The 20,978-nt window shown below is 40.8% G+C and overlaps 1 protein-coding gene across 2 annotated transcripts in view; it reads right to left on the reverse strand.

Annotated features, from left to right (window-relative positions):
* The window catches only part of DGKI (diacylglycerol kinase iota), a 593,672-nt gene that overhangs the window by 156,061 nt on the left and 416,633 nt on the right, over nucleotides 1-20,978 (reverse strand). For both annotated transcript variants that reach the window (XM_060196647.1, XM_060196646.1), the window contains exon 20: nucleotides 15,733-15,932. In XM_060196647.1, coding sequence (XP_060052630.1) covers nucleotides 15,733-15,932 — 200 coding nt within the window. The remainder of the gene's footprint in view (nucleotides 1-15,732; nucleotides 15,933-20,978) is intronic.

Raw genomic sequence — 20,978 nt, forward strand, 5'->3', positions numbered from 1 at the left:
CCTCATTTTCTTAAAATGGAGAAATTTTATATACTATGATTTGGTTAAATTATATAAACTGTGTATCTTAGAAAGAAACAAAGACTTACACAAGAAAAAGACCAGTGTTTATACTGACGCTAGATTTCAGTGTCATTTTCTAAAGAAAGAGAGAGGGGGCTGGTTAGGAGAGAGAGAGGAGGGATACCTCTGAACACTTCCATGACCCACCATTCAGGCCTCTTTCCTGGGCTGGCCCCCTGTCCCCTTTAAACACAGAGCCTCATGAGCTCTGTTAGGCTATCTCCTGGCCCAAGTTTAGTGACTCAAATGTTGTCTTCAAAGCAGATAGCCCTTTATGTTAAACTTAACTTTGTCACTTTAGTATTCATGATCTCTGACATTTTTTAATTTTTTTATTCCTACCAGGCTTATTGCTAAGGCTCAATGCCTGAATGATGAATCTATCACTTCCAGTGGCCTTTTCCCCTTTGTTTATTTTCTATTTCATGAGATAGAACAGAGAGAAATTGAGGAGGGGTGGGGGGAGATAAATAGAAGAAAGAGAGGCACCCGCAGATATGCTTCATTGCTCCTGAAGTTTCCACCCTACAGACGGGGAGCAGGGTCACAAACCCAGGTCCTGGCACATGGTAAGATGTGCTCTCCACTGAGCTCACCACTGCTTCATCTCTCAGACATTTCTTGTTTGTTTCTTTATTTATTTTGCAACCAGGGCAAAATATCACTGAGATTCAGTGCCTGAACAACTCCAATGCTTCTAGCAGTCATTTTTCTTTTTCTTTTTTTTTTTATAGATAAAAACTGAAAGAGAGGGAAAGCATCGAGGTGATGGTACACACAGTTCAGAACTCACATTGCCATGCACAAGGATCCAGGTTCAAACACCTGGTCTCTCTCTGCAGGGAAGAAGCTTCTCAAGCACTAAACAGGGATGCAGGTGTCTATCTCTCTATCTCCTTCTCCCCTATCAATTTCTCTCTGTGGTATCAAATGAAAGAAACAAAAGGTGGGAGTCAGGAGTCAAGTGGTGGCATATCTGGTTAAGCACACATAATACTAAGCACAAGAGCTGCACAAGGATCCTGGTTGGAGCTCCCAGCTCCCCACCACATTCAGGGGGGATGCTTCACAAGTGGTGAAGCAAGATGCAGGTGTTTATCTTTCTCTCTCCCTCTCTATCCCCCCCTCCCCTCTCAATTTCTCTCTATCCTGTCCAATAAAAAAAAAAAAGGAAAAAATGGCCTCCTGGTATAGTGACTCTATAATGCAGGCACCTCCCACAGTGATGACTCTAGAAGTGGTAAAAAAAAAAAAAGGATAAATTGGCCACAGGTAGAGGTGGATTCATTGTGCAGGCACCATTATAACTCTGATGACAGAGAGAGAGAGAGAGACAGACAGACAGACAGAGAGAGAAGAAAGAGAGAAAAGAAAGAGGGAGAGAGGAGGAGAGACATGGCAGCACTTTCTATCTCTGGGGAAGCTTCTGGTCATGCAGTGGTCCAGGGCTGTCACCTGCTTCCTCATCTCTGGTAACCACGTGTTCTACCAGGTGAGCCCCTACCTCAGATATTTATTACTCAAAATTCTGATTTTTTTAAAAATGGAAAAGGCAGCAATTGTTACTACATTCCACTGTAAGACAATTGAATTGGATCAGAACTCAAGACATAATGAAAGATGCATACTACTTATCTCCCAGGAAGGTAGAGGGATCCACTTGAATTCTTGCTAATAAGAGTCAGATGAGACATTAGCTCAGTGCCCCAGGCAGCATGGGCAGGCCCCCTGATGAGTGCTATGAATACAGGAGAACTCTGCTGGGTCCCATGGCAAGGCTGTCTACCTCATGTCTCAGAGCCCCCAGGGACATCCATAGCTGGGCTATGCTCTGAATTTTAATAGAACAAAATTTAAGGATAACAGAAATCTAAGGAAGTAACTGCACATGAAAAAAAGAAGGAAAAGAAAGGAAAGGAGAGGAGACTGGGGGAGAGGGGAGGAGAGGGGAGGAGAGGGGAGGAGAGGGGAGGAGAGGGGAGGGGAGGGGAGGGGAGGGGAGGGAAGGGGAGGGAAGGGGAGGGAAGGGGAGGGAAGGGAAGGGAAAGGAAGGGAAAGGAAGGGAAAGGAAGGAAAAAGGAAGGAAAAAGGAAGGAAAAAAGAGGAAAGGGAAGGTAAAGGAAAGGAAAGGAAAAGGAAGGAAAAAAGAGGGAAGGGAAGGGAAGGGAAGGGAAGGGAAGGGAAGGGAAGGGAAGGGAAGGGAAGGGAAGGAAAGGAAAGGAAAGGAAAGGAAAGGAAAGGAAAGGAAAGGAAAGGAAAGGAAAAAAGAGAGAAGGGAAGGAAAGGCAGGAAGGGAAGGAAGTACTAATAAACTTAAATGCAAATATCCTGATTGATGGGCTGGAGGGATAACAAATGGTTATACAAAATGAATGCTATTAAACCTCAGAATCTTATGTTCCAGTTTCAACCTTTGACTCTACCATAAGACAGAGCTAAACAATGCTCTGTTTAAAATAAAAAATATATGTATATATATAAAATATATATATATATATAAAATATATATATATATATAATATATATATATATATATATATATATATATATATATATATATATCTGGGGTTTGGGACTAGAGTTAGAGGTCAGTATTAGAATTTTTTTAGTCAAAATATATATATTCACCATAGTTCTATATACTAACAATGAACAATTGGAAACCAAGATTTAAAAAAAATACCTTTTCATTTTATCCTAAAATGAAAGCTTAACTATAAATAAAACAAAATATTTACAAGATATGCTTGTTGAGAACTATAAAGCAGTGTTGTAAATGAAAAGACAAAATATTCATAAATTCTAAAGCTCAATATGTAAGAATGTCTATATATGTTTTTTTTTTTCAAATTAATCCATATATTCAATACAATTCCAGTTATAGTCCTAATGTGTTTTTGAAGATGGAGCCCTATCAATAGCTTACTGGAAATTGCAAGTTTGAGAAAAATATAATATAAAAATAAAACCCACTGGTCCACTAGTAAATATCACTTTCTTCAATGCCAGCTGAGACTCTTTCTTCTAAACAGCCCTGTTTCATTACTCGCAAAGCTTTCTCCTTGCAGGTGGGACTGGGTGCTCAAGCCCACGTCCTTATTAAGCACTGTAACATATATGCTCAACCAGGTGTGCCACCACCCGGCCCCTAATACTAAGGTATTTAAACAGAAATACAACTAGAATATCTCTTGGCTGACTGACACTCTGCTCTGTAATTGAACCAAAGGTCTAGTAATAGCCTGCATGTCTCTCTAGGCAAACACCTTGACTTTCTCATCCCCGTATCCAATAATGTACAGAGTACAAGATGTCTAAAGTGGGCACTCATGTGCATTTGTGGAGAGATGTACAACCTAAGAAAACTGATCCCCATTATTTCATTTTGGTAGGGAAGAACAAGACGGAAGTAGAATTAAATGGCAAACATCTATCTACTAAAGGGTTGAAAAAAGACACATTTTATAGTTTCACCCTTTTGGGGGACTTTATTTTTTGATATTAGATAATAAGTAGTTGCTAGTTGGAGTGTTCAATATGAATATTCATAATGTAAACTGCTTTATATATGCATGTGCACTTCAATGGGAACTTTACTAGGACGTTAGTCAATGGTAAAGAATTCAATAATTGGGAGCTGGGCGGTAGTGAAGCAGGTTAAGTATACATGGCATGAAACTCAAAGACCAGCGTTGAGCCCTCAGCTCCCCACCTGCAGAGGGGGTCACTTTACAGGCTGTGAAGCAGGTCTGCAGGTGTCTATCTTTCTCTCCCCCATGCCTTCCCCTCCTCTCTTGATTTCTTTCTGTCCTATCCAATGACAACAACAATGATGATAATCAACAAGGGCAACAAAGGGAAAAATAAAATAATTCAATAATTAAGGTATGGTCCCAACAATTCATAGAGCTGCACTAGAAAAGAGGAGAGGTACATGGATGAATGTGACCAAAAGGTGCAAATTTCCATTCATAGGATAAGTATGTCATGAAGATGGAATGTATTGTATAGTGACAGTAGTCAACAATCCTGAATTATACATTTGAAAGTAGTTGAAAGGATTTTCTTTTTCTTTTGCCACCAGTGTTATCAGTGGGGCACGATGCAAGAGACAGACAGGAGAGACACCTACAGCACTGTGACACCACCACTTGTGAAGCTTCCAACCTGCAGTTGGAAACCAGGGGCTTACACGTTGGCCCCTGTGCTTTACTGACTGTGCCACCATCCAGTTTCTAAGAGAGTAGGTCCTAAACATTCTTATCAGACTGCTCTCTGCCCTCAGTGTGGATCAACAATGGTAGAGAATGTTCCATCATCAGAAGGGAGGCTGGACAACATATTCTATCTTCCACCTGAGAAATATGGGACCTGAAATTGGGGCAGCTTGGTATGTTCCTACTCATGACCACAGAATGCGAGCTAGATCTATAGGGATGCAAAGGTCACATAGGCTCTATGAATATGGGCCCCAGATCAAATTGATGGGGTCTATAGTCAACAATATTTATACACTTTTCCCATATTTGGGAGCTACTCTCTTCTCTGATCCAGCTTCCTAGCAATTTTTCCAGCTATGACATCATCTCCCCAGTTAATAACTTGGGTTCACCTGCATTCCAGGTTCAAAAAAAACCTAGTATAGCCATGGGCCCTTTGGAATATAACTAAAACAGGCCTAGTAGCTATCTACAAAATGGAGACCACCAAATCTTCATCTGCAATATTCCAGCCTTTAGGTTCATGAATAGTCAACAATTTGTTTGGCTTTATATGTTAACTGTTATTTTCACCCACCATTATGCTACTATGATGCCAACCAGACTGCCCTGGGCAGACAACCCCACCAATGTGTTCTGGAGCCCACCATCCCAGAGCCCGGCCCCACTAGGGAAAGATAGAGAGAGGCTGGGAGTATGGATCAACCTGCCAATGTCCATGTTCAGCGGGGAAGCAATTACAGAAGCCAAACCTTCCACTTTCTTCATTCTATAATGACCCTGGGTCCATACTCCCAGAGGGACAAAGAATAGGAAAGCTATCAGGGGAGAGGATGGGATATGGAGTTCTGGTGGTGGAAACTGTGTGAAATTGTACTCCTCTTATCCTATGGTTTTTGCCAGTGTTTCCTTTTTATAAATAAAATTTTATTTTAAAGTTATCAGGAGAAAGTAATTGCACCCATATGTTAGTCATTGCTATGAGCATTTCAAATGATAAACAAATACTGAACTATTGCATTTTATACCTGAAATGAATATAAACTTATATGTCAATTATATCTCAACAGAAAAGAAGAAAGGGGGGCCCAGTAGTGGCATACCTGGTTGAGTACACACATTCCATGCATAAGGGCCCAGTTTTAAGTTCCCAGTTCCCACCTGCAGGGGGAAGCTTTGTGGGCAGTGAAGTAGTTCTGCAGTTTGTCCTATCTATCTATCTATCTATCTATCTATCTATCTATCTATCTATCTATCATCTACCTATCATCTATCATCTGTCTTTTTTATTTATCTTTATTTATTTGTTGAGTAGATACAGTCAAAAATTGAGAGAGGAGAGGGGATAGAGAGGGAGAGAGATGGAGAGACACTTGCAGCACTGCTTCACCACTTGCAAAGCTTTCCCCCTGCAGATAGGGACTGAAGGCTAAAACCTGGGTCTTTGTGCATTGTAACATGCCCTCAACTAGGTGAGCCACCACCCAGCCCCTCATTTATCTTTCTATAGATCATCTTTCTCTTTCTCTTCTCAGTTTTGCCCTCTGTTCTATTAGAAACAAATACAAATAAAAAACCATTTAAAGGGAGTTGGGTGGTAGCACAGTGGGTTAAGCACAGGTGGTGCTGAGCGCATGGACCGACTAAGGATCCCAGTTCAAGCCCCCAACTCCCCACCTGCAGGGGAGTCACTTCACAGGTGGTGAAGCAGGTCTGCAGCTGTTTGTCTTTCTCTCCCCCCTCTCTGTCTTCCCCTCTTCTTTCCATTTCTCTCTGTCCTGTCCAACAATGACAACATCAATAACAACAACAATAATAAAAGACAACAAGGATCAAGGGCAACAAAAGGAAAAAAATAAGGGCAACAAAAAGCAAAATAAATAAATATTTTTTAAAAAACTTTAAAAAAAGAAGAGAATAAAAATGGCCAAGGTTAAAAAGACAGAATAATGGTTCTACAGAAAGACCTTCATGTCTTAGTATCCAAGGACCCAGGTTTATTCTTTGTCACTACCTGAGCCACAGCTAGAACATTAGCAGTGCTCCAGCGTAACATAAATAAATATATATATTTCTTTGTGATACAAGGTTTGTGGCAAAATATTCTCTTTGCTTTGTTTGGGTAAAATCACTAAATACCACTGATTGGTATTCATCATTTACAGATCAGAGAGATAGCTTACTTGGGAAGTAATTGCTTTATCTTGCACAAGTCCCAAATTGTAGCTCAGCACCTATGGCCCTGGAAAAAGTTTGGGTGCTATGCTGTCTGTCCCTCTTTCTGTCTGTGATTTCCTATATGAAAGAAAAAGGCTCAGAGTGGTGAAGTCTCCGTGATTACAAAATCAAATTAAATTAATCATTCATATGTGTGTGCTTTTTTATTTTTTGTCCACTGGGGTTATTGCTATGGTTCAATGCCTACATGGTTCAATTGCTCTCCAAGGTCATTTCTTTCCACTCTTATTAGAGGGTGAAAGAGAGAAGCAGAGAGAAAGAGAGACACCTGTACCACTGCTCTACCACTCATGAAGCTTCCCCCTGCAGGTAAAAACTGGGAACTTGAGTCCAGGTCCTCATATAGGATAAAGTATACACATACCAGATTCCTCCTCTGTAACATGGAGATGTTAACAACACATATGGAACAGGGTTTTTGGGGGTAGAGAAAAACTGGTTTAAATATGGGAAGCACTTGTTCTAGTACTGAAAACATTAAAAAATAATAGACCTCCATCATATGGAGAAAAGGAAGTGCAAGAGATAAGCTGAAACATCATTATTAAAAGGGTACTCAAGTGCGGTGCTAAAAAAAAACATTTTCTTTTTATTTGACTTTAGACAAAGACCTAAAAGTTATAATATGCTAATTATGGTTTATAGATCTAGTTCACTTTGCCAATTCAATGACAACTTTGGGTCATTAGTCTTTTATTACAATTACAATAATGGAGTCTTAATTTTTATTATAATTCATATTCCCAACACACACAGTGCGTATAGATCCACTCAAAACATTCCACATCCTTTTCAGAGGCATTCATGAATAAGGACAGAAGTGACTTCTTCAATCACTTGTTCAAGGGTACCCCCTGGAATCATACATTATGGAGTAGTTTGATAGGATTAGAAACTGCCTATTAAAAAGCAGTGCTTAGTACAGAATTTTGGGTTACCTCAGGCAGCTACAGACCCTTGAGTATCTAATAAAAAACTTGAGCTGTGAACTCGGAAGACTGAGACAGACATAACAGAGAATGTCAGCATTTCCTCTCCACCCAGATGGCCATCAACAAACCTGAGTGGTGAGGTGGTTCCACAGTCTGAGAAGCAACCTTCAGAGAAAGAGGATAGGGTGGCCTCTCACTGGGGTGGGGAGGTGGTGGGGAGGGAGGTGGAGGACTAGGAAGAGCTTTGTACTCACATGGTGAAGGAGCCAGGGGGAGCAGACACTCTCCTCAGGTCCGAGGCGGCTTGCACCTGATGGATGCTAGAGGCAGCAAGGAATGAGCAGCGCGGACAGTCAGCACACAGCGTGGACAGACAGAGAAGAAGCAGGAGAGAGAAAGAGAGACACACAAGGTTTAAACAGAAATTACATGAGCGCATCGCAAAATGGTGAATGATGAGGAAAATCAAGCCAGCCATGGAGATAGTCTATAAAGCCAGTGATAGCCACCATGAAGCCAACAAGACACATGGTGCAGGGTTGACTTGAAGGCAAGCCACAGACTGGAGTGCAGGCTGAGTGGAAGGTGTGGCTAGGGGAGGAGGTCACTGTGTTCTTCTCTATGTCTAGGTCATTCAAGACTACCAAAGAGAGGGGCCACACACACTACACACACACACACACACACACACACACACACCACTCTCACACTGTATACCACACATATCCCATATACAACAGCCCCCACACCCCTATACACACACCCATACAGACATGCCACACATACACTACACCCACACACATCACACTTCACATGCACACCATCCACACACACACCATGCAAATCGCATACCCCCACATGATACACATCACAAATATACTATATCCACACAGACCACATATATAAAATATATCACATCCCAGATATACCACCCATACCACTCCCACCACAGAAGCAAACCACACACCATTAAATACATAAACTACAGAAATACCATATGCACCTATAACACATACACTACATTCATAAACTGCTCACCAGACATCACACACACATAGCATCACTTTACAGACACATGGTGTCACACATACAGACATACATTCACATATACTACAAGCTATCTCTCACACAGATACACACACAGATACACACACACACACACACACACACACACACACACACACACACGACTGCCTGGCATGTTGAACTCATCTTTATCTCTGAAGAGTGTCAAGAACAAGATTTTAACATGGTTCTCATTGATTCCAGGAGTTTGCAGGAAGATTCCTATTAAGAAACAAGCTTCCCAGTAAGGGTGACTCAGCAAAAACCTGAATCTCCTTCAGTGAAACAACACAAAGGCTTTTTTCCCCCCAGAACTCCCAAGTTAATAACAGGAGTCTAAGAAAATCTAAGCTTATCACTGTGCTGTCTCAATTCCATTCAATTCCAAATTCTTAGAAGCAGAGTGAATCCACACACTGTCCCCTTCCTATATCAAGGGAAATGTGGTTAGTGTTTATTAGAAACATCAAAATATACAATTTAAAAAGTTAACCCTAGTGTTTTCTATCACTTTTACATAATTAGTGTGTCCACTCCAACCATTTGAACAGTCTCACTGTAGTTTCAGTAGACACAGCTCCCCTATCTCTCCCACAGGGGACAGAAATTCTCATGCCATCACCCTTGAGTTAATTCTCTCAAGTCTCTCTATTTCTTTGTTATCCCCAATGACTATCAATGATAACCAGTCATACTCAGCAACCCAGAATGATGGAATATAATACTACAATTCAACACTTGCCAAGTAGAAATTTTGCCTTTAGATGATAACATCTCCTTTGGCTAGTTGCCTTGCTTTCTTAGTGAGCACAGGATGAAAAGTACCAGAAGAACTCCCTAAATATCTGAGCACAGCTATAATTGTGATCTCCAAAGGTAGTCAGTCATCACATTTATCTGCCTGCCATAGTCTTAGGACATCCACTGGAACCTAAATAGGCCCCTCTTACTTTCTTAGGGGAATACATTTACTGGACATCACATTTCAGTAAATTTTGTCAACCAAGACAAAATGAAATATATTTCTGTACCTGTGGTGGGGCACTGACCACAATGGGGTTTGGACCTTTTATTTATGTGAAGTAATAGCAAACAGGACTGTAAGTGATATCTGTGGTGATATATATATATATATATATATATATATATATATATATATATCATCATATATATATATGATGATCTAGTGGCATCATGAAGATCTACTGTGTACCATTTACCACAGGGATTTCTCCACCTCTCCATGTGTCTCCATGTGGACCGGCCATTGATAAGTGTATATCTTTCCCATTTATGAAAACCAAGATATGGTATATATTAATAATGAGTTTTTTCAAATATTTGAAATTATTTTAGGGACCCATGAAACATTTCATCTGATACAGTGCACACTTTGCCATGTGCCAAGTCTGGGTTTCAAATTCCTGGCCACCATATAGGATCAATATGCACAAGGCATGCTTTGGAGGAGAAAGAGTCATGCTTTGATTTCTCCTTCTCTCTACCTATTTCCTTCTCTATCTCTCTCACACTCTAATTGGAATAACAGACAGAATGCCTCAAGGAAGCCCTGGTAGATAAAAACAAAACAATTGAAAAAATAAATCATTAACAGGTCTACTCAGATTACTTGAGAGGCAGTTTTGGAGAAACACAGCAGATACTGCATCAGAGATGTAATCCAGATGTGGATGAGGCATTCATTATTTGGGGAACAGATAATGGGAATCAGGAACAAAATGCTGGGGCCTGGAGACTTAAGTGGAAAACTCCAGGTCTTCCCACAAGTAGGAGGCAAGATAAGAAACCCTATAATCATATCTACTTTTAATAGTACAATGGGAGCAATCCAGAAAGCCACAGGAGCACAGAAAGGTGTATCCAAAGGCTAGAAGTAGATAGGAAAGACTTGTTAAGGATAGTAGGAGTGGAGTCTTGAACAAGAATTTGCAGAGGAAAAGGAGGTGAGGAAGGCACATCGGAAATGCCTAAAAAGGATGATGTCCCAGCCACGATGCTTTGCTCCAGAAATAGAAGTTATATCTGGAGTGCAGGAAGAAGCAGATGAAGAGGAGATGATCAAAAATCCTGTAAAGCTAGGGAATATAAGCTTCACATTTTTGGAAAGGTCACTCTAATTATCCTGTTGAGAAGACTCTAGGCATAGGGCAGAGATACTGGGAGAATGGAAGGGAATCATCAACTGACTGTGGCCGAGCTGCCAAGAGGAAACTCATTGAGCCTTTGCCGTATTATGAGAAAAAGAGAGAGAGGCAGCGTGTCCTGGAGCTCTGCTTCCCCAGAGCCCTTCCCCACTAGGGAAAGAGAAAGACAGACTAGGAGTATGGATCAATGTGTCAATGCCCATGTTCAGCGGGGAAGCAATTACAGAAGCCAGACCTTCAACCTTCTGCATCCCACAATGATCTTGGGTTTATACTTCCAGAGGGTTAAAAAATAGGAAAACTATCAGGGGAGGAGTTGGATACAGAGTTCTGGTGGTGGAAATTGTGTGAAGTTGTACCCTTCTTATCCTATGGTTTAGTCAATGTTTCCTTTTTATAAAGAAAAAAATTTAAAAAAAAAAGAGAGAAGGCAACTTTTAGAGATAACAGTTGGATGTTTAAAAGTGGAGACTGAGATGATGAATTCAGGGGCCAGGGACAAGCTGAAAGGGTGGTTGGTGGTTCCATTAACACAAGTGAGCATGGTAAAAAACCAAGGGATGGTATAGAGAGAACATAATTGGGATACTGTGAAAAAATCCTGTATGCTTTGGCATTCAGTGTGAGACAGTTATGTAGTACCTAGGTCCCCTAAATGATCTGGGTCCCCTAAACTCTCTGGGTGTGAGTCCTCAGTGTTCAGAAGACATTCTGTGTTGAAAACACCACAGCTCTGAGGCCCATCAGTTACAGATGGAACCAGAGTGCAGTGCAGATGAAGTTTTTCAGAGAAGGGAGAATTTGGTAGGATCAGCCAACTTTAACCACTAAAGGAATCAATCCAGTCATGTAAAGAACCACAGCCCTTCTATCTAGAACATTCACACTTCTTAACAACATATGGGATAATTTCTTAAGGTGAATTAAAAAGCCACCATCTTCAGGGTGAGAACCTACCTGGATCCCTAACCCACACAAGTAGGTATTTAAATGCTTGTTTTAATCACAGTCAACAGATAGCTTAGATCAATTCTCTTTCTCCTGAATTGAGGCAGGTAAATGAAGTAAGGAAATAGTGTTGCAGTTTGCACAACAGATTTCTATGACTAACATAACAGAGGTGCCAGGTTCAACCCTTGCCACTGTCTTAAGTCAGAACTAATGGAAGAAAGAAAGAAAGAAAGAAAGAAAGAAAGAAAGAAAGAAAGAGGGAGGGAGGAAGGAAGGAAGGAAGAAAGAAGGAAAGAAAGAAAGAAAGAAAGAAAGAAAGAAAGAAAGAAAGAAAGAAAGAAAGAAAGGGTGGTGTGGTACCTTGAAAGAACTATGGTAGTTTCTATCATAGTAGAGGAGGATAGGGATACAGAACTCTGGTGGTGGGAATGGTGTGGAATTATATTATCTTATAATTCTGTAAATCACTATTAAATCACAAAAAAGTAAGAAAGAAAATAAAGGAACAGAAAAAAAAAGAAAGAGGGTTGGAGAAGGAGCTATGGGAGAAAGAAGGAATGGAAGGAAGTAAAGGCTTATCTTTCAATTATCTTTTTTTATGCCTTGGCTGCTACTGTGAGTTTCATACAGTTATGCTTAAACTTAGAATATCTTGGACTCAAAGACTGAAGAACACAAGTAGAATGACCTGTGTGACTAGACTTTCTTTAATCTGAAAACTCCACCCGGACACACATTGGACAAAGGTAGATTTCAAAACAGGGCTTTATACTGAAGTAGGAAGAAACTGTCTAATTGTAAAGAGTGAATAAGATCAGTAAGTCAAAGAAATGAAGGTTCAGTGATGAGGTATTTTGTAGTTACTGGGTGTTTTGCTTTCCTTTGAAATCACACTTTGTATTGATTCTGTAACAATAAAGTGTTGAATGACAACTTTCACATTAGGTAGTAGAAAATATCTTAGTTATTTGAAAGCTTTATACATTTTCTTTAAAGAAAATGATAATCACATCCCCGGTGCTTTCCTGCAGGGGAAAAGTTTTTTGAGTGGTGAAGTAGGACTGCAGATGTCTGTCTTTCCATCTTTACCTCCCCCTTCTTGATTTCTGGCTGTCTTTCCTGTGGGCTGAAGCTGCTTAGAAGAAGGTATCACTGCCCCCTGGTGTTAGGAAAGTGTATTTCGCAGTTGAGCCTTGCACACCCTCAGCTCAAGTATGAGGCCACAGCACCTGTCACTTGTGCTTTCACAAGTAAAAAAAAAATTCAACCACTGTTTCTTCTATACACCATAAAAGTCTAACAATGCAAAGTCTAAACAGACTCTTCAGTTTGAGGGCAAAAGCTGTTTAAAACAAATCTCCTGATGATAATTTCATGTTAATAAAGTTGTGGAATATAGAATCAGCAGGCATGGTAGATAACTACTAAGCTAGATGGCAGGGACTTACTAGATGATATATTTAGTTACAAACAACTCTTGGCTCTACTAAGGTATCTTTAAAAACTATTTACAACCTTGCCCCAAACATCTGGAAAACACTGATCTCCTTGAGATGGCGCTTCACTTTCTAGTTCAGAAATGCCTCCCAAAGCAGGGAACTATGACATGCTTCTCATGTTTTTAGAGAGATGAGACCATGGCCAACTGGATGCAATTGTTGATATCCTACATTTTTATCATGAAAACTCAGCAATTACATATTCAGCTTTTAAAAGGAGAAGGAAGAAAGAGAAAGAGGAGGATGGGAAAAGGTGGAGAATGGCTGGGGCTGGCTGGTGGCACACCTGGTTCATAATGCATGTTGCAATGCACAATGACCTGGGTTCAAGCCCCCAGTCTTTACCTAAAGGAGGAAAGCTTTTTGAATCATGAAGTAGGGATGCAGGTGTCTGTCTTTCCCTCTATTCCCCCCTTCTTCTTGATTTCTAGCTGTCTCTATTCAATAAATAAATAAATAAAGATAATACAAAATTTTAAAAAAGAGAGAGGATGAAGAGAAGGAAAAGCAGACGAGAAAAGAAAAGCACCAGGAAATGCTGGAAATTTCAGTAACTCCCAAAGTGTAAAAACAACGGTTACAACTAAACAAGTCCTTCAGGCAATGATCTGAGTAAAAGCCACAGAGGAAGTACAAGGAAAGAGAAAGACAGAAGAGAGGACCACTCACTCCAGCTTTAGAGTTAGTGAGGTCGCACTCACAGAGAAGCCAGAGCCAAGCTTCTGCAGCCCAGGTAAAATGGATGGGGTGGGGGTGGGGAGGATAACACAAAATTGACCTGCAAAATTTGAAAGCTTCCATCTTAACAGATAAGTTCTGCTTCTGTGACAAGACCTGCAGCTACCTCCTAGCAGCTCCTCCCTGCCAGACCTGCCCCACAAGCAGCCAGCCCTGCTCTCTGCTCACCAAAGGTAAAAGGCTGCTTCTAGCCTCATCTAGGGTTCAGGTTTTCTGGGAGCTATCCCAACATGGACCCTCTAGTATAAATGAATGCACTCCTTATGCTCCCAAGGGTCTCTTGGTCTCGAGATTTGTCCCAAGTATGTTGGGCAGTCCAGCCTGTCTACTGTAGCATTAAGAGCAGATACACAAATATAGCACTTAGAGAACACTGTTTAGTGCTAGTAATATACATATGCCACCTTAGAGAGAGGGGTGACATTGTTTAGACAGTATGACATCTGCATCACTGGTTTATTCTGGGTATTGCTGTCGATTCTTATACTGACTCAGTAAAAACATGGCGGAGTGTGCCTTTGCTTCCCAGGCAATGCAGGAAGTCAGACATTGGGTATAGATGAGAAGCCATGCACTTCAGTTCACACCCTCTATGATAGCTCTGGACAGTACCTTGACAGAAGAATGAACTTGGAACGTCCTTACTTCCTTACTTTGAATCAAATTAGACACGAGTATTCTACACAGAAGATACTTAGAACGATGTCCCCAAGCTCCATAATATGTTTCCACTCCTTTCTCCAGCTCCAAGAGAAACATGCAAATGACTATTTAATGTAAGGGATAATAAATATGTATATATATATTAATCTCTAGAGCTTGTCATTTTACCTTTAATCATGTTGTCCATGAACTATAAATGGGAAGGTTCCAGGAGGGAAACAGTGTTTAGATGTGGAATTGTGGATCAGAGTACATCTAGATACACACAGATTTAGTGAAGTCCCAGAGTATACTGGGTCAGACATGGTTGGTCAGGCAAGGCACTCATTCATTGATAGAGATAGAAGGGGATATAACGTGGGTAGAGACAAATCCAGTGATCTGGGAGATGGCACTGTGGCCAAAGTGCTACACTTATAAGAAGGGAGGCCCTGAGTTCAATCCCTGGCATCCCATGTGCCAGAGAAATGCTCTGGTTTTCTCCCTTCTCTCCTTCTCTCTGTCACTGATAAATACACATTTTCTTTAAAAATCCACAATAGGCAAATGTAACACACAGCCAAAATCCAACTCTTCCAACCTAATATTGGCGAAGCCAACATACTCTTAAGCGCCTGAATAAAGAGAAGACTAACCCTCTTAAAATCACAAAGAACAGAGATGCCAAGTCTCATACCTGTTAGCGCACACAGGTTACCATGTGCAAGGACCTGGGCTGAAGGCCACCCTGAAAAGGGGGTGAAGCTTTATGAGTAAGGTAGAGTACTGCAAGAATCTCTCTCTTTCTCTCTCCTTTATCGCCTCCTTCCTTCTCATTTTTTCTATATATCAAAAGAAGGAAAGGAAGAAGGAAGGAAGGAATGAAGGAGGAAGGAGGAATATGGTGGATTCATTTTAAAGGCACCAAGCCTCAGCTATCACTGATGAAAAAAATAATATAATAACAATTCAGAAAACGTATCATCTCAAAAGCATTTCGTGACCCTAGTTGCATTTTTGGTGTGAGTACACAAATAATCAAGTATGCAATGAAGACTCCACCCTCTAGCATAGAGTGTGGCAAGGGGAGGGTGTGTTCACCTCGCAGTAGACAGCTGAATGTTTTCAAGGGTCCCTCCATTCGGCGAGGCGCCCAGGCCAGGCACACGCACTGGCTCTGCTCTCCAAAGTAGGCAGAGATAGACAGGGGCAGACTCACTCATTGAGCAGAGGCATGGACGTCCGCCGCTTGCTCTTCTGAACCATGTTGGCCTGATTCCTCAGGGAGATGCGGATCATCGCTGGTGCCAGCCGACAGGGCTCACCGTCCACTTGCATGGGGATGGACTTGTAGGTGAGCAGCATAACTTCCCGGCATTGGTGCAACCGTTCTCCATGGCCCCCGACTTGCAAGGCGGCCTGTGAAAATGAGGCCAAAGAAAGCAGGTTGATAAGGCCTTTGGTCAACTAATTAACAGTGTTGACCAGTAGTAAAACAGGGAATCTGGATTCTAACGTTAGTATAAATACACAAAAAGGGCAAAATTATTATCTTAACTCACTGGTTAGTTTTAGGTAGGGGCAGAGAGAGAGAGTGAAGGAGACCACAGTACAAGTTTCCTTCAATACGTCACCAGCTGGGCTGGAACCTGGATCATGGAGGTGGCAAAGCACCACACTTGCAGATAAGCTAATTCACTCACCAGTCCTCCAGGGCAAAATGGTTGCTTCTTGGCAACAGCTTCTCAGGGATATTTTGCCTTTATGAACTTTTAGTCTTGATTCAACTATTCTGGTTTAATAGGCAAACTGGCAATATAGCTCCATTACCATGGCCACCACAGAACAGAACATCAATGCAATAATGTATATATAAGAGAAACAGGTGAGCCTAACTACCATAAGTTGAAATGTTTGCTTGTAGTTGAACTTGAAATAAAAAGGGTAACCAACATCTCTAAGACCTTGAGAGAACTGTGATGGTTATCCTGGTGGTGGTGGTGGTTTGTGTGTGTGTGTGGGGGGGCGGGGGTTTGTCACAGAACTTGGTGGTATAGTAAGGAACTATACCCCTATTATCTTTTAGCCTTTAAACTACTATTAGATAAAATAATAAATTAAAAAATTTTCCTGCGGTGTCATCTATTTTTCCAGACACTCACCAAAATTATGGAATACATACATTACACATAGGTATCTATTATATGTTACATATATGCATTTTACATTATACAGTTTGATGAATATTTTTTAAATTTTTTATATTTATTTTCCCTTTTGTTGCCCTTGTTTTTTATTGTTATTGTAGTTATTATTGTTGTTATTGATGTCATCATTGTTAGATAGGACAGAGAGAAATGGAAAGAGGAAGGGAAGACAGAGAAGGGGAGAGAAAGACACCTGCAGACCTGCTTCACCGCCTGTGAAGCGACTCCCCTGCAGGTGGGGAGCCGGGGGCTCGAACCGGGATCCTTACGCCGGTTCCTGCGCCACATGCGCTTAACCCACTGCGCCACCGCCCGACCCCCCTCCCCCCTTTTTTTAAAGACAAGTCAGAATAAAAAGTTTGAGGGCATAACTTTATAAAAAAATAAACTTTTTAAAGGAGTCAAATGGTAACTCTAGTTCAAAGTTGAAAAAAGAATTCAGAAAAGAAAGATACAAGCACTATCAGCTTCTTTCCATCAGGTTCATCTCTATCAATGGGGTCTGTTAAGTGAAATTTGGTTGCCACTTATTTATGTTCATCTGACGGTCTGAATTATTTTTGCACTTAAACTCGTTAGAACAACACAACTCTGATTATTTGCAACTTCAAAGATAAAAGGAACACAAAGGTACTAAAAGAAACAGAACTAAAATGGAATAAAATAAAAACTGAAAGCAAAAGAAAAAAGAAGAAAAGCATATTAAGAAATGCAGCCTACTGTGTACGTCACAGGTGACGGCATTTAATGAGTGGAAAACAAGAAAGTAGAGGAGAACGCAGTGAAAAATTTGCTAAAAATTGTTTTTGTTCTGTTATAATCACTATTATTTTGCTAAAAGAGTTTCTAGCTGGACTTTAATGGTCCATTTAAGTTATTTCCTGTATTTGAATCACTATTCTATTTCCAAAAATTTCTCAATATTTTCTTTTGCCTTCAAGTACTTTTTTTTTTTTTTTTTTACATCCAGGGATTGGTACCAACACTAAGAATTCACTGCTCACAGTGACTTTTTTTTTTTTTTGCCTATTTTATTCAATAAAACAGATAGAAATTAAGAGGGGGGATAGAAAGGGAAAGAGAAAGGCAGAAAGGCAGACACCTGCAGACCAGCTTTACCACTTGTGCAGCATCCCTGCTAGAGGTGGGGATCGGGCTTGATCCTGGGTTCTTGCACATAGTACTATGTGTGCTTAACTGGGTACGCCACTGCCCAGGCCCAGGCTTTCAGTACTTCCCAGCCCAATATTTATCTGACAAAACTGCATCTCTTCATCCACTAGAGGAAACGCCATTTTATTCCCCCCTCCCAGCCCCAGATGTGACTAAGATTAGTGACAAACAAAAAATAAATGCAGAGACTGACAGGCAAGAACTTATTTCTCTGAGTTTTACAGGACAGAAGACGCCTCTCGATACTTTCTAACCCTGAGGCATAGAAAGGTCTGCACAGTACTGTAGAGTACTTTTAAGACATTGTCCCTGCCTCAAGAATAGAACAACAGAAATACCACAAACATTTAGAGGTAGAAAACTGTCAATGACAAGTCGATTGGCATTTTAGTGCATTCAGGATGATTGCATAGGAACAAGAGGGACTAATTAGCTTTTCAGGATAAAGGCATTTCTGTTATTGTCAGTGCAGGCACATTAAATTATTTTTAGAAAAAATTCGAGCAGACCTATTTTAAAAATAATTATTAGGAAAAGTTATTTTTCATCCCTCTATTATACTGGTCGAGGTTGAGCATCTTAGAAAGTACAAGCATGAATAGTTACAAACACCCCCATGATTTGACAGAATGAAACATTTACTATTAAAAATGCATGGGTTTATTAATGTTTATCAATTATCTATTTAAGCTAGCATGTACTGCTCTTGTGAAAACTCCAAATACATCCTTTCTGGTAGTAGAGGACTGGAGGATGGTGTGGGGGGCGGCAGTAATTCCTGAAAAGTAAGTGCAACCAGTGCCTTTGTTTTTAAAATTGTCACTAGCATTATTGCTGGGAATTGGTGCCAGCATTACAAATTTACCACTTCTGGTGGCCATTTTTTTCCCTTTTATTTTTCTACTTTATGTGCTAGGACAGAGAGAAATTGAGACATTTGAAAACCTGCTTCACTGATCATGAAGCCTCCCCCTGCACAGATAGGGAACAAGGGCTTGGACCCAGATACTTCTAAATAATATAGCTTGTGCTTATCAGGTATGCCCCTGCCAAGCTCTCAGCCATGGTCATTATTATATTAAGACCAGAACAACCATCTTCTCCATGCAGGTAGGTATAACGACATTTTCTGTCTTTGCATATGATAATCTTCCCTTCTTCTACTTTTCTCCATCTCCCTTCAAGTCTCTTTCTTATTATTATAGGTGTTTTTATTTTGTTGTTTGTTTTATACCTCCAGGGTTATTGCTGGGGCTCAGTGCCTGCACTATGAATCCACTGCTCCTGGAAGCCATTTTCCCTATTTTTTTTTTTTTGCCCTTGTTGTTATTATTGTAACTGTTGCCATTTCTGTTGTTGTTGGATAGGACAGAAAGAAATCGAAAGAGGAGGGGAATACAGAGAGAGGGAGAGAAAGATAGACACCTGTAGACCTGCTCCATGAAGCGACACCCCTGCAGGTGGGGAGCCAGGGGCTCAAACCAGGATCCTTATGGTGGTCTTGTGCTTAGTGCCATGTGTGTGCTTAAGCTGCTGCACTACTGCCTGGCCCTCATCATAGGTGTTTTTTATGGCATCTGTGGTCCAGTGGAAAAGATGAATAATCTTTTTAAATTTTTAATTGATTAATTAATTAATTTGCTTCCAAGCCAGTACTACGAATCCATTGCTCCTGGGGGCTATTTCCCCATTTTGTTGTCCTTGTGGTTGTTATTGTTGGTATAGCTGTTGTTATTGCTGGATAGGACAGAGAGAAATGGAGAGAGGAGGGGAAGACAGAGAGGGGGAGAGAAAGATAGACACCTGCAGACCTGCTTCACCCACTGTGAAATCCAGGGCAAACCCTCTTCTTACTTTCTCAACATTACTGCCAGACCCTAACTTTAGGCATTGTTTCTGCTGTCCTGGAGGTGATAGAGACTACAGGGTTGAGGAGACAACATAATGGTAATGCTCTCATGGCAAATGTTCCAAGATGCCAGGTTCAGCAGTCTGCCATATGGCAGAACTGAGCCATCCTCTGATAAAATACACACACACACACACACACACACACACACACACACACACACACACACACACACACACACACACTAAGCAAACCAGAGGGCTCTGGGTCACAGTTCCACTGGGACCTGGAAATTTTGGGACCAAGGATCTTTTGTTTTGCTTCATCACTGAGAGGGAAGAGAATCTGGAGAACATCTGAAGAATTCAGGCATTGTTTCCTGTATCTGAGACGGAAGAGGAAAAAGGAAGCACACCTGGAAGTTATAATCGGTATAGGAGTGGCTTAGAAAGGAAGTGAAGATGGAGCCTTAGAAGTGAATGAAAAGGGGAATCAACATCCAGATAGGGTCAGGGTCAACCATATTTGTCTAAATGTCCCACATGATCTTCTGATGTGTGCTTTTTAATTATCTTGATCAAAAATTTAGAATATTGGGGAGGGGAAACCCTATGAGAAATACTTAGAGTTGGAGGGGGATAATGCCTTTATCAATGGGCTAAAAATCACTTACTTGAGTGTTATATATGGAAGTCATGGGGCATATACTCAATGGAGTACTACTCAGCAGTTAAAAAAGAATATAATAAAAGCAGTCTGAAAAACTCTCAGAAAGTTAGAAGTGGGCCTACCCTATGACCCTGCAATTCCTCTCGTGGGGATATATTTCAAAGAACCAAACACAACCATCCAAAAAGATTTGTGTATACCCATGTTCATAGCAGAACAATTTGTAATAGTCAAAACCTGGAAACAACCCAGGTGTCCAACAACAGATCAGTGCCTGAGAAAGTTGTGATCTATATACACAATGGAATACTACTCAGCTATTAAAAATGGTGAATTCACCTTCTTTACCTGATCTTGGATGGAGCGCCCAGATATCATGTTAAGTGAGATAAGACAGAAACAAAAGGATGAATCTGGAATGATCTCACTCATAGACAGAAGTTGGAAAACAAGATCAGAAGGGAAAACACTAAGCAGAACTTGGACTGAAGCTGGTGTATTGCACCAAAATAAAAGACTCTGTGGTTGAGGGGAGGGCTCAGGTCCTGGAACATGATGGCAGAGGAG

This window comes from Erinaceus europaeus, chromosome 8 (genome assembly GCF_950295315.1).
Source record: "Erinaceus europaeus chromosome 8, mEriEur2.1, whole genome shotgun sequence".
Lineage (NCBI taxonomy): Eukaryota > Metazoa > Chordata > Mammalia > Eulipotyphla > Erinaceidae > Erinaceus > Erinaceus europaeus.